A 14092-nucleotide genomic window follows, 5' to 3' on the forward strand; every position below is an offset into this window, starting at 1 on the left:
TCTTTCCTCGGGCTGTGGTGGGCGGAATTACCCTGGACCTGTCCAAGCTAAGTCGCTAATTACGAGGATATAAAAAATATATAATCGGTAAAGTTGGGTACTGAAAACAAGAGATCAATTTAAAAAAGAAAAGAACGCGACCTTACACACTTTGCTTTACATCGCTGCAGGCCTGATAACTTCCTACTTGAAATCAACTGCGTACCTCATCGTGTTTAATGTTTTAACGCTTCCGCCCAGCATCGAGGTTAGCGTGCCGTTTCGTTATCGCACCGTCTGCCTTTGCAATAACATGTTGGAGTTACTAAAAAATACATTTGAACTAGTTGTATCAGATGCGTAACACGTGCATCCCTTATAAACCAGCTGCCTTTGATTACGTAAGTGCCAGCCGCAAGAGGATGAGAATCAATGAAGGCGGCAATTTTTTCCAGCGCGACAGTTCGAGCCGCCGTGTCGTCAGCTGCGGACGCTCTTTACACTCGCTCCGCCTAAACAAGCCAGCATGTCTCCCGTTCGGCTGTGTCTGTCCCTGCTGCTGATGGTGCCACAGCTGATGACGAGCTCAGAGGCTCGGCTGGTACCGGTACTGCCTAGGGGTGACCACGGCCGCGGCACGTTGGCCACCCCGGCCACCGGTAGCTGTGCCCAGTGCGGCGTGCTTTGCTTGCTCCAGCCAGGCTGCCGTGCTGTAGCGTGCTCCGAAAACACCGAGACAGGCACTTGTCAGTTGCTTGGGGACAAGATCAGGATTTGCGACCCAGGCTGGACAGAATTCGAATCGGGCAGGACATGCTTCATTTTTCAAGCGGATAAGCTTGATTGGAACGCAACGAGAGCTGCGTGCCGTAATCTACGCTCTGGCGCCGAGCTCGCCTCAATCCACTCGGAGGAGGAAAATAACCTTGTCAAGTCGCTAATTCCGAAAGCTGGAGCCTTCATCGGTCTGGAGCACACAGGTCCGTCTGCGACCCGGGACTTCCGCTGGCTGGACGGTACCCCGTTCGACTTCACCCACTGGCGCGATGGTCAGCCCAACGACAATGCAGAAAACGACCTCTGCGTGGTGGCTGAGCGAGAGACCGCACTCTGGTTGGACTATACCGTTCAAGTTGGAATGCTCAACTATGGAGGACTTTGCAAGTACACACCCTAAGTGTAAAGCATTGCCTACGTCTTTAACAGATTGACGATTCCAATAACTTCTTCGGGGATTAAATTTGATTTAAGCCGATAGCCACGGGCTCCGCCACAGGGGGTACGCGGGGGTCCGGGCCCCCTCAATAATTTACCTGGGGGGTACAGTACCCCCCAATATTCCGAATATTTAAAAACTTGTTTTCTCGTAAGAATGACTAAATCATTCACAGAATGTGTTGAATAAATTAGAATGTGTTGACAGTCACAAGGCTAAGGAAATTAAGATCTAGAAATAATGTTGTGACACACACACACGAATTGCTGCTCAACACTCGCTGACCTATATGTACGGGAGTGTCATTATTCTGCCATTTTCTAATTACTATGAATGTGTCTAACATTGCTTGAATTACCTAAGCATGGTAGGATTGGGCTATAATTTCGTGAGAGGGGTCCAGTTTGCAGGACACCTCCTATACACATGAATACCCGCCCCAAAAGAGCTTCAAGTCGATCTGAGAATCCTCTTACCATGTGAGGTCACCCGATAGTGCTGGGGGGGGGGGGGGGGGGTCCAAGCCGGTCTTTCGAGCACCATACTAGTCTAAGCAGTCTCACACCGTTCTGAGGTAATCTGCAATAATCTGCACAGGGCTCTGAATTCAGGTTGGTAGAGATAGGACATCTACAGGTCACAACTCTTACAGGATCCCCATAACCTGACCTTTGATTCAAGTGCAGCATTTTGATATCCATTTTCAAGTCAAGCTAGGTCACACTCTAATCACAGAGACTGAATGGCAGTCTCTAAGGACCCCGTACTGCTATATGAGGGCAGGCAGGGTTTTCAAATCCCTACAACTACACTGTTAAAAAAGATTAGCAGTTTAGTGCTAAATCGTGCGCTATTCATTTGCTAATCAGGTTGTATTTTGCACCTTCATACTTTTTACGAACTTTTTCCTAGTTTTCTATGGCATTCCTTTCATTTTAGCAAGCTCAATTGGTAGCTTCCTACTTGTTCTGCTGGGCCTGCTATTTAAGCTGCTAAAAGACATGTTTTGCAAAGGTGCTAAATCATTGGCGGGAAAGGTTAGCATCATAGGACTGCTACCAAACGGCGAGTACATAAAATTCTGCTAAACTACTGCTAACTTTTTGTGTTTGTAAATTTGTATCAGTTTTAGCCTGCTAGACCGATTGCGCACTTCCGCGCGGCGGCGCCATTTTATTATTGAAGTGTTGGACAGTGCTGCAGTGCATCCAGGTGCGTCGCGACATTCCGACCGGACTGTGCAGTGCATGTGTGTCGAGTGGACGTGGTGTGGGATCATCGTGAGGTGAGTGTGTTCCTTATGTTGAAATTTGTTAGTGTCGTCTGAAGAAATTGAATAGCATTTTCCTGGGCTGGCGTGTGGTTACCGAGTATGGGTAACGGCCGGCGTGGCCGCGTGTGCTCGCTGGTGAGAATACGTCATGCCTTCGGGCTGTGCAGTGGGCACGGCAGCTGCCGACCGGCGCGGATACGTTCATGCGTGTTGACTGTTGCTGCTCTGGTCTTACGCGCGATTATCGAGTGTGCAGCCAGCGTGTGCTCGCTGGTTGGGACCAGCTGCCGCCATACTCTGCACGGCAGCCGTCCGACCGGCACCGATTTTCTGTGGTTTGTGGCACACCGCTGCTATGTTACACTCATGGGGTGTGGTTTTGAAGTCCTTATTAAATAAAAGGTGTTAATAAAAGTGCGTGCTTTGAGTTGCGTGCGTTAATTAAGTTGCGTGCGTGCCTAATAGGGGTAGGTATGTAGGCGTTCGGCATTGTCAGCGGCCATTTATTTCGCATTGCGTTAATTTTACGTATGGATATAACTTGTAATTGAGTTTATGAGGTGCAAAATTTAGCAGTTTAAAATTGTTAATATGGTGCTAAGTGGTGACTTCTTTCGTTTTTAGCAGTCATTTAGCACAAAATAACGAACTTAAAACGGCTGAAATTTGGCGCCGAGGGTAGGGTTAGTAAATGCAACACGTTAATTAGCACCACGAATAGCAGGTAATTTAGCAGCTCAAGGCTACTAAAATTTTAGCAGGAACCGATTAACAGGGCTGATAGCAGCCGAAAATAGCAGTTATAAAGTGCTGAAATTTGGCGCGAGAATAGCAGGTGAAACTGCTAACCTTTTTTTACAGTACGCGCTTTCCTTTAACTACTCCCTTGGAGGACCCGACACCGGTCTAACAGCCTACATATACATATATATATATATATATATATATATATATATATATATATATATATATATATATATATATATATATATATATATATATATATATATATATATTTATATATATATATATATATATATATATATATATATATATATATATATATATATATATATATATATATATATATATATATATATATATATATATATATATATCTCTCTCTCTCTCTCTGAGCGCCTATGAATTGGTCCCTGAATTCCCAAGCCCGTGCCAGTCACTGAGAGCCTAATGCGCTGTCTGATGGCTAACAACGCCCTTGGAGCGCGCAACAGCAGCCTCCATTCCTCAAGAAAGTTGATTTGAGAGGCCACCATGTCGGTGTCAATGGGCTCCGCTTCTCGGTTTTCGATTCCTTGTGCAAACTGGACCTTGGTTTTTCGGTTTGAAGCAAAATTTTCCCGATAACATTGTTAAGTTTTCTTTAAACTCTAGAAAAAAACGGAAATTTACTATCGATTTCTGGAGCTGCGGGACGGGGGGGGGGGTGAATTCGCCCAAAATGCCCACCCTGGAATCACGAGCGAGGTTTTGTGTTTTTGGTCGGACCCCCCAAATCCCAAAACCGTGGCGGAGCCCCTGCCGATAGCAGATATTGATGTAAGCAAAATGCACTTTGTACCAGTCTTTGTATGAGTGAATACAGGGCTTTCGCAGTTACACGCTTTGGCGCAGCGCTTGTGGTATACGCCCAGGCATCGTGTAAAAATTAGTTGATCCATACATAGTTGATACGCCTTGGTTGATGCTAGGCATTTTCAGGGCGGCAAGTAAAATGATCTGGAATCTTTCCATCATCACTTTGGTTTTTCGTTCTATAAAATCATAGATACCTACAGCTCTTCAAAGTTCTGTTTTGTCAGAGGTGCCTCTTTTATAGGTATGGCTAGTGACCACCTTTTTTTGTTAATGGATTAAAACATTTGTTTAACATTGATTGTAAAAATTGCTTGTGCTTTCAAAATCTATTCGTGAGGTATGCTTTACATATATTTAGCAAACAATACATGTAATAAGCTACTCACACATTGATTTTTGCTTGAATTGCCGAACAAAACAGGTCACTCAGGCGGCTTCTGCCTCGGTTGCGGCCCCCGATGCTGTTGCCGGCGCCGCGGCAGGGAACTCCATGCTCCCTGTGAACGGCTGCAGCCCCGGCGCGGCGGCAGGCGGCAGCACAGTGGCGGCAAACGGCTGCAGCTCTGACCTCCAGAGCGTGCCGATCAGCACCGCCAACAGCACCATCAGCGCCACTGTGATGCTGAAGAACCAGCGCCACTCCTGCAGCGTCCCCTGGAGGCGACAGGACGGGCAGACAGCGTGTAGGAGACGGCTGATCGGAGCGAATTCAGTTGAGATACTATGGGTATGCTGCCACGAAAAACACGCTTTGCAAAAATAGAAAGACTTTATAACTCTGAGACTACCAACAGAATACCATCAAATACCTAGCATACGGCCCAACCGCGTTACCTAAGTGCTGCAATAAGAAAATATCAAATAAATATGCATCTCTGTTTCGATGCATTGGCCAAGGTCCTCACCTACCACAAACTACCATTCAGCAATGTTCAAATGATAAAATCAACCCGTGGCCCACCGGTCGCTGCTCACTCACATTGGGCGTCATCGCGGCGGCGACCAGGGGCACCAGGAAGCCCGGTGTGTTGCCGATCGAGGCGGCGATTCCGCAGATGCTGCCCGTGTACTGGGGGGCGAGGTCCCCGGCCGCAGTCACCGGACCTGCTCAACGGGGTCGCAAAACATTGACAGCCTTGTAAGAGCTGATTATGATTAGGCGGTACGGAATACACTTGGTATGTACCTTCTGTCTCACGCTGACGTGGGTCATCGTGTATTGGTTTTGTAATAGTTAAATGCGCCGTGTTCCGATGATCATTTTAAGCAAAGCATTGAAGTCATCTAAGCATTCATTCAGTCATACATACAATCAAAAGATGTCATTCATTCATTCATTCATTCATTCATTCAATCATTCATTCATTCAGGAACGGTTTAGGCCACTTCTTGGTGGAGGTCAGGTCAAGGTCAGGTCAAATTAGGTCAAATTTCAAAGTTGATATTTTTGCATAAAATGTGTATCGATTCGATGCAGCTCGTCACGGGGAGTTCAATGGTAGTCTTTGTTTTGCGCTACGTGCTCTAGAATTGCCAAAATTAAGTTAAAAAATTTGACGTCATCAATTTTGAACATTTTTCCGCTATAATTTGGCCCAAAAAAACAGGTTTTGATTTAAAAATTGGTATGTAGATAGAAGAGCGCAGGGACTATCACATATATTCCGGTTTTGTCGAAATTAAAAAAAACTTTGGGATTTTTTTTTGCGTTTTTCTAATAAAAATGAACTTTTTTAATTTTGGAGGGTCAAAACCTTTTTTTTTTTTTTTGGAAAATCCGAGATACCAGTTTTATAGCGCCTTTTTCTTCTACATGACCATATAAAGAACTCTGAAATTGCTTAGTAACTGTAGCTCTTGTGAGCGTTTCAAGATTTCATGTCTTTTGCTCATTTTTGCTCGAACATGACCTCAGTTTGACCTCCATAACTCCTGACCTAAGGTGACCTAAGACTTGAAATGTTGTGTGGAGGTGTCCACAGTCACACTGTCCAATTGATGCTCGGTAAGGTACTGAAAATTTGGCGGCGCTGCGCGCCGCCGTTTTCTTGCTATTCAGGAAAAACCACAGAGGGGGAGGGGGGTAAATTGGACCCCCCAGCGGTTCGAGGGTTAAGAAGAAATTACCCAGATGAGTGGTCCGACCTCATCCGACCCGGCCTGACCCAGCCCGTAACACTTTCCGCAGTCTTATGTAACCGCTCGGCCGGTTGATCTATTTGATGCAGCAGCATTCTGCCGTAAACAATAGCCACATCCTTTTAGTATGTTTGATGTGATTTATTTTTCTTAACCTTCGCCCTGGTGGGGGGGGGGGGCCATTTTGGCCCCCCCCTGTGGTTTTTCAGCGATAACTCAGAAACCACTTGAGTTAGCGCCCTGAAACTTTGTATAGCTGTTTATTCAACATTTTTACATCATGTCCTGTTTTGGGGGGTTCGGGTCAGGTCAGGTCAGGTCACAAGGTCACCAAAACTGACACCACCTCTAAAAAAGTTCAAAGCTCTCTCAAAGGCACAGCTTTTATCCGATCGATGTAAAATTTACAGTACTTGAAGATGTCACCCAGCTCTACAAAATGGCTATCTCGGATTTTTTATAAATGTGACCTAAGGTCAGGTCAGGTCATCGCTGCTCCCCATTATAAGTCAATGGGAGAATCGAAAAGTAGTTGTTTTTCAGCTAAATCGGGCGTGATTGATCCTATATTTCGTTATTGAAGTGTCTTGGGTCAGCAAATCACAGCCCATGTGAAACCATTTGCTTGTGACCTCGCTGAGGTCACGCTAGGTCATCTCCCTGGTCACCAGAGGTCACCAGCGGTTTTTCTGCACTTACTTGTTATTGAATAGAGATAGAGACTCCGTTCGACGTTTATCGTGTTTGTCTCGTCAATGCGGATCGAATGATATGCAGCATGACCTATTTCGGTAAGGTCATGACCTTGACCTGAGGTCAAATTTTCAAAATGACCTTTCGAGGTCAAGCTATATATCATTCGACGCGTCTCGACGAGCCAAGCACGATGGTGCATGAATCGTTTCTCTATTTTCTCGTGAATGCATGCTATAGTTAAAAACATTTTCAACAAAATTTGCCAAGTTGACCTTGCATGACCTCTGTAGGCCAAACCGTTGAGCTGAGGTCAAATCTGACGAACCTTGGCGAAAGAGCTTGAAAAGAGCTATCGATTGCTTTTTTCCGCGGCTCTCTAGCTCTTCTAGTTTCCGAGCTACAGCGGAATATGTCCGGCAACACCGAAAACACTGAAATTTGACCTATGATGACCTCTAGCGACCTCAATATTGACCTTAGCGAAAAAATGACCGAAATACTTTCGAACGTACTTGTTATGGGCTTTCGTTTGCTTTTTTCCGCGTCTTCCTAGCCCTCTTCGTTTTCGAGTTAGACGGGGGGGGGTCATTTTGGCCCCCCCCCCCCCACCAGGGCGAAGGTGGCTCAGACCCACACCAGGGCGCGGGTTAATGAAGCTTTTTATGTGATAACTTCCACCGCACGTGACGCGTGTCAAATCGGAGGCATTAAACTTGTTCCACTTACAATAACACTGCAATTATTGGGCCAATTACGCTGAAGCCTGTGTCGCATAGATAGAACGACATCGGGCGATGCATTTTCATGTGCATTTTCATACTCGGTAGAAATGCTTCTGCACATTAGCACATGCTGGGGTCACTTCTTCGCTGTGAGAGTGGCTGGGCCGATTGTGCTCCAATTGGCAACACTCACCGTCACGCTTGACATTTCCAGCAAAAAAAGATTAAACAATGATAGCTAAAATCTAGGAGCTACACTTTTAGCCACTATTTGTCTTAGGATTTCTAAGTTATTCTAGAGTTGCGCAAAATGCTATTTAATTGTTTGATACGCTCGGGTTTGGTGGGTTTTATCAGGTCAAGAAGAATCTACGAGTTGAAAGGGGTTCAGAAATATGGCCTAAGACGATTTCGACTTTGTTGAGAGGATATCGGAAAAAATAAATCACCGTGCTTGTCAGTGTCGCATAAGCAAGAAAGGTTTTGGTTCGTGTTAAATACAACATGGCCATGAGGCTCGAACTCACGACATGACACTCAGCGCACGCAGACCACCCGCCCAGAACGCATACGAGCACGTATTGCCCTCCGCGCGTATTTCGTTTTTGCAACCAAAGGAAGGCGCTACCCGGATAATGCTCGCGTGGTGCAGGGTGTTCCTTACCAGCACTGGTTACCAGACAAGAAGCCCCCACTGCCACGGAGGAAAGCAGCACACCAAGAATTCGCTGACTGGCCGGCAGAAGAATCAACACTGCCATACAACACGAGGGCAGCAGAAGGCCTGAAATTGGTCATGTTATTGTCAGTATATAATGCAAAACATTCCGGGGATCAAAAGAACAAGTTAAATGCCGAGTTTAGTTGATACTGATAAATCAGTGCACTTCTTTTTTATTGTTCGTAATTGAACTTACTTATGCCCAGCTCCACACAAACTAGCGCAGTTTGGTTTAAAGTTTAACATTTTATTTGATATTGACCGTGGGAGCCGAAAACAACACGTACATTTGGTAACAGAAAAACACTAGGGTGACCCACGTGCTCCGCAACGCGAAAAGGGATATTTTCGATCGGCGGGTGTTCGGTTGTTCTTGTGTCGGTTGGGTTATCTATCCATTTCGGTCGATTGCTTTTTGACGGCTAAACGTTTTGGTTTGTGGAAAAAATATCCACCGCATCAAGGTGCCTGTGTCTGATAAGCATGCTTTCCACTTCAGAATCTGTTAAATGTGCTTTATAATTTAGGCGCGTAGTTTTATGACAAATGAAAGGCGTAGATAATTTTCGCTAAAAATCGTTTTGCAGAGGTTTAAAACATTTATATTTTTAAGAATACTGTTGCTTGTCATGCAAACGTGATGATTGGATCTTGGAGAGAATTGAATGCTCTTTCCAATGATAGCATTTTCAATTGTCAAACGTATCAGGTTAAGCAGCAAAATCCGTGTAATTATTTAGTGGCACATTTTGGACAAATACCATTTAATTCAGCGATTTTTTCCTCATTGTTTTTGATCAATTAGCTTTTCACAATTTTTCCATGAGAGACGGTACATTTTTATTGCTAATAGGCGCTGTTTCAACTCATTCCGTCTGACGATCACCTGAAATTAATATAAATTCCAAAATCCGTCCAAAACGTCCATTTTTCAAAAGAAAGTGTCCTCCCGGTGCACGTGACACGTGCCAACCCCTGCACCGCACACCATTCGATAGCCCGTTCGATTCTCTACACGATGCTATTTTCCCCATACCGGTCGGGCCCACGGTTACCGAGATATTGCACCGGGACCGGACCCGTGTCGGGCAAATTTGGCTGTTTTCGCCCGTTTTTGCCAGCCGATTAATACATGTAAAGTCTATGACGCGAATTTGCACTTTTTGGGCACGCGCCACGCGCTCGCTATCGATCCGATCGAGCTGAGACCCATCAAAGGCACGTTGTCCATCCTTGTTCTATGAGTTGCGCAAACTTCAGCGCGGTAGGTGCAACGGTGTGACCTGTAACCCGCGCTACGTAACACCATGTCGCGACCTTCGTAACGTAACCACAAATAGTAATATAGATAGACAAGCGGCTGCGCCACTTGCTTCGCGGCGTAGCGATAAAATACGGCAGCAGCCAATTTGCTTTCGAATGGTGTTTGATTTAAATTGATCAGTCGTCTGGAAGCAGAGATATGGACGGAAACGTGCAGAGGAAAATTTTGAACATAATAACTTAGTTGGATGAAATTTGGATCATATGGGGTCAAGTCAGGTCAAGTTGGCCATCCCTGGTCACACTGGGTCAGGCCAGGTCACCTTCGGTCAGGCCAGGTCGTATAGGTCACCATCGTCACATTGGATCGGCCTGTACCACACTTCTACTACTTCTACTCATACCACTACTCCTACCACTATCCCTACCACTACCCCTACCACTACCCCTACCACTACCCCTACCACTACCCCTACCCCTACCACTACCCCTACCACTACCCCTACCCCTACCCCTACCCCTACTACTACCCCAACCACTACTACTACCCCTACCACTACCCCTACCCCTACTACTACCCCTACTACTACCCCTACCACTACCCCTACCACTACCCCTACTACTACCCCTAACACTACCCCTACCACTACCCCTAATACTACCACTGCCCCTACCGCTACTCCTACCAATACTACTACCACAACACTACCACCACTATCGCTGGGTCATGTGAGGTCACAGACTATCATATAAACTGATGAACTAAAAAAAAGAGTTCCTAACCCTGCTCCTACTCGTGTCATTTCATTATTCTTATTCGTATTTGGTTGAAATGGCGCCTTGTGACAAATGTGGCGCATTGCGACAAAAGTGGTGCATTTATTCCTTTCGTTTTGCCATGCATCCTTCCACCGAATTGCACCTTTATCGGACCATATTTGACAAAGTTGTGCGATTTGCGGTAAAAATAGCGCATGTGGACAAATGTGGCGCACTGCGGCAAACGCGGTGCAGTCGGTTAAGCGCATTGAAAACTGTCTTTATTTACCGAAAATCAACACCTTCATTCGCCTCTGTTTATCAAAATAAATAACTTGGCCAATCTGTAAATGAGAGGCACCCACCGCCGATCGTCATGCATTTTATTGTCAAAGGCGATTGAACCCGGCTGCCGATGCCTTGAGATCCGAGCAAAATTTGGAGAAAAAACACCTTTTTCCAGCGCGCGCCACGCGCAAACCGTGCACCCCACCGACTGCAGACCCAGCAAAGGCACACGCCCGAAGCGTCGTCTACGCGGTGCGCAAGTTTCAGCCACCTCCTCGCAACCGTTTGACCTCCACGCACCGATAACTGACCCCATGTCACCGAAAATTTCACCAAAACTGCGAACTGCAATATATTGGGGAGACCAAGTGCGGACAGACAGAAAGACAGACAAACAGACGGACTGATCTCAAATAGTAATATAGATGCTTACATAGCTTTCTGTATAAATAATGAGAGAAAAATTTAATATCAACGTACAATTTTGAGAAAGGGCATTATGTAAAGAAAACCTTTCTCCCGAAAAAAATAGGGTTGCAGGCCTAGCTCAGAGTTCATTCCTGACTTAAAAATAATATTCCTTTTCGTAGCCTATTCAGTTTCCTGCGTTGCGATGTTCTTACCAATCATTGACATGATTTTTCTTCCGTTGGTTTTGGAGATGCCTCTGTTGACGTGTAGATAGGCAAACATTTTACCGCCGAGGACGACAAACAAACACATACACAGGCTAGGCAGCGCAGACAGAAAACCGTTCTGAAAAACAACAGCATGTGAGGATGACAGGAGCAGAATAGCAGGAAGTATCAATGAATTGAATCAGACCTTCATGAATCGATTGGGAGGAAATGAATGATGAAAATGGTACGCAGTGTCTGATCAAATGAAACCACACCTTTTCATAGAACAAAGTAGCCTCGTCATTAATATATGCGTATATTGCGTATGTGCTAAGTTCCGAAACTAGTTTTCTTTTCTTTTTTACGCATAGCTTCACAACTGAAATAACAACGCAACGCTCTTACTTCTTCAATGTCAAAATCGAACCCTTCTTTCATGAATGTTGGTAGTGTGATGTTCATTGCTGCGAAGAACCAAGCAACCACAAAGTAACTGAGGGATATGATCCACACTTGGAGATTTCTCATCAGGACACACAGCGATACTGGCAGCACCTGGAATAAAGCAGATACGTATTTAGCGTGTTGTTTTGTGGTTTTGAAAAAGGAAAGCAAAGGCACCGACCATTTATCGACCACCAATTCAACGATCGGAGCGCCTATTTACAATGGCGGCATGCCTACATAACATAACTTGCCCGTTCGGCAAATCCGTGTGGTAGTATGTGAACAAATAACGACAAGGTAGGGAATGTATCATACAATGGCGACGTTCATTTCGCTAAATGTAAGCACGCAGATCGTGACCATGAATAGTTGCAACGTTTTCAAAAAAATGGCAATGCCTTAAAATATCACCGAGCAATGATGATGCATTTTCTAAACCTGTTATCACCAACATCAATCACACTGAAGCCGTGCAATGGCAGTTGCATATTCTCACTGGAAAGGTAAAAGAGCGGTGCTGCCAAGTATATAGTTGCCCGATGATAATGAGTTGTAATATTCTACGGCGTAATAACCTTCATGCCTATGCTCTGGATCACTTGCTAGCTCTTTAATGATACTATTGAGGGCCATAAATTTAAAATATCGGAATAGTTGATATGGAGCTAGTGGGGCGGCACTCCTCCTTTCATTACGCGAACAGTCAACAGGGTCTTATAGTACCATTACACAGCGCGGTTTAGTGTATTATAACTATGATAACGCGGTACCTATTATAGTATATGGTACACCAGCACCAAGGGATATGCACACATGGGTTCCAACCCAATGTCCCTTAAAATTCCATTAGCTAACGAAGAAAAGAGAAAGTAATAAAGGTAGGATACGGGTAGTTTCAACGGCCTCCATTAGCGAGAAGTCACACATGCAAGTGACAATTACGCCATGCCGTAAAACTCACCTGCTCTTTGTTGGACCTAGAATCACCGTTGTGCGATGCCAGGAAGCTTTTCTCGACGCCAGAAATAAAACGCATATGTTGTGGCGTTTCATTTAGCATGACGCATGCTAATATGGCCCAGAGCGCTAATCCGAGCCCTGAAGACGAGCAAGATATTGCTTGTGAGTCTCTGGCATACGCAAAAGCTAAATCAGACTAAAGCGGGAACAAGTTCTCATATTAAATGTGCATGTATTTACATTAAATTATGCTTAATATTAGCGCAACGTAAGCAAATAAGGTGAACAAGATTATTGTTAGCCTGATAATTGGAATGGTTTTACTTCAGTTCGATGAGTCACCTGATCCATAGTAGATGGCGGTCCAGCCTCCCAGCTGGTGCTGCTGGCACAGCGTGCTGCTGAGAGGGAACGCGGCCGCACTGCCCAGGTAGGTGCCGCTCCAGGCCAGGCCGAACAGCAGTGGAAACTCGCCAGCACCGCTCCAGTTACGGATGACGACGTTGAACGCAGGAAAAAACACGGACTGGACGAGACACAGACACGTCGTCAACAAAATGTGATCGGAAGGGGCATGGACAAAATGCTACATATTTCACGACGGGATTTTCGGTAACTTTCCGATACTTTAGGGGGGAATTAAGCCTAAATGCCCCCCCCCCCTCCCCATACGGGTGGCGTGGCAGGGTCCGCCTGGCCACTATCCCCACGGGGCACGGGTTAATGGCTTTGAAGCACAGATGGCGAAAAATTGAATCAGATTGATCGCCTAAAATGTCTTATTTACATATAGGCTTCAAACGCTTCCCAATTTTCCCAAGAGAGTTGATACCATGCCCTACTACCGACCTCCTTCTCGTCCCCCGCCCCCCCCCCCCGAACTGCATCATTCTCACTCGTGCGCTGATCTTGGTTGCTGAATGTTAACTTTAACCCTCGCATGTGTGCGGCGTTTGCCAGCTTGTAATGTGTAGGGGGGGGGGGGTCGGTTGGACCCCCCCCCCTTGCCGTTAGGCCCCTGATCGAGCTAGAGCTTCGCGGAAAAACGAGCGTGTTGCCCGTGACGAGAGGAAGCCGATGATACCCAATTTTAAGGTCCTAGGTCATTGGGTGACCTTCCAGGTCAGGTCAATGACCCAAAGTCGGGAAAATCGGGACCTGTTAGAAAGTCGTAAAGTGTGTCTGCTAAGGGGTTTTTCGGGGTGCTGATCACGAATATCGTGTTGGTTTTGATCACAGATGATGTCTTTAAGCATTTAGACCAGGTCGGGTCAGGTCAGGTCAGGTCAACCAGTAGGCATCGTGACGGGTATTCGTAGTACGTGTAAACCGCCTCTGACAGCTTCGTAACATGTTACGAAGGCACCAAAAATACTTCGTAAATGTTCAAATGGTTGCTAAATTCGAATT

The 14092-nt window shown here is 45.7% G+C and overlaps 2 protein-coding genes across 2 annotated transcripts; one reads left to right on the top strand and one right to left on the bottom strand.

The window, feature by feature from the left end:
• The first annotated feature begins 505 nt into the window (after positions 1 to 505).
• LOC122366516 (ladderlectin-like) lies at positions 506 to 1156 on the top strand. Its single transcript, XM_043338861.1, has one exon. The coding sequence runs from the start codon at positions 506 to 508 to the stop codon at positions 1154 to 1156; it is 651 nt and encodes a 216-aa protein (XP_043194796.1).
• Positions 1157 to 4400: 3244 nt separating this feature from the next.
• On the bottom strand, positions 4401 to 13236 carry LOC122366518 (sialin-like). The gene is made up of 7 exons (XM_043338864.1): positions 13025 to 13236; positions 12684 to 12820; positions 11681 to 11830; positions 11279 to 11411; positions 8289 to 8408; positions 5047 to 5171; positions 4401 to 4721 (listed from the first exon to the last, which is right to left on the bottom strand). Exons 2-7 carry the CDS (start codon positions 12780 to 12782, stop codon positions 4494 to 4496), a joined length of 855 nt encoding a protein of 284 aa, XP_043194799.1. The 5' UTR covers positions 12783 to 12820; positions 13025 to 13236; the 3' UTR covers positions 4401 to 4493.
• Positions 13237 to 14092: the final 856 nt, after the last annotated feature.

Source organism: Amphibalanus amphitrite, unplaced genomic scaffold, assembly GCF_019059575.1.
Source record: "Amphibalanus amphitrite isolate SeventyFive unplaced genomic scaffold, NRLGWU_Aamphi_draft 000813F_arrow, whole genome shotgun sequence".
Taxonomy (NCBI): Eukaryota; Metazoa; Arthropoda; class Thecostraca; order Balanomorpha; family Balanidae; genus Amphibalanus; species Amphibalanus amphitrite.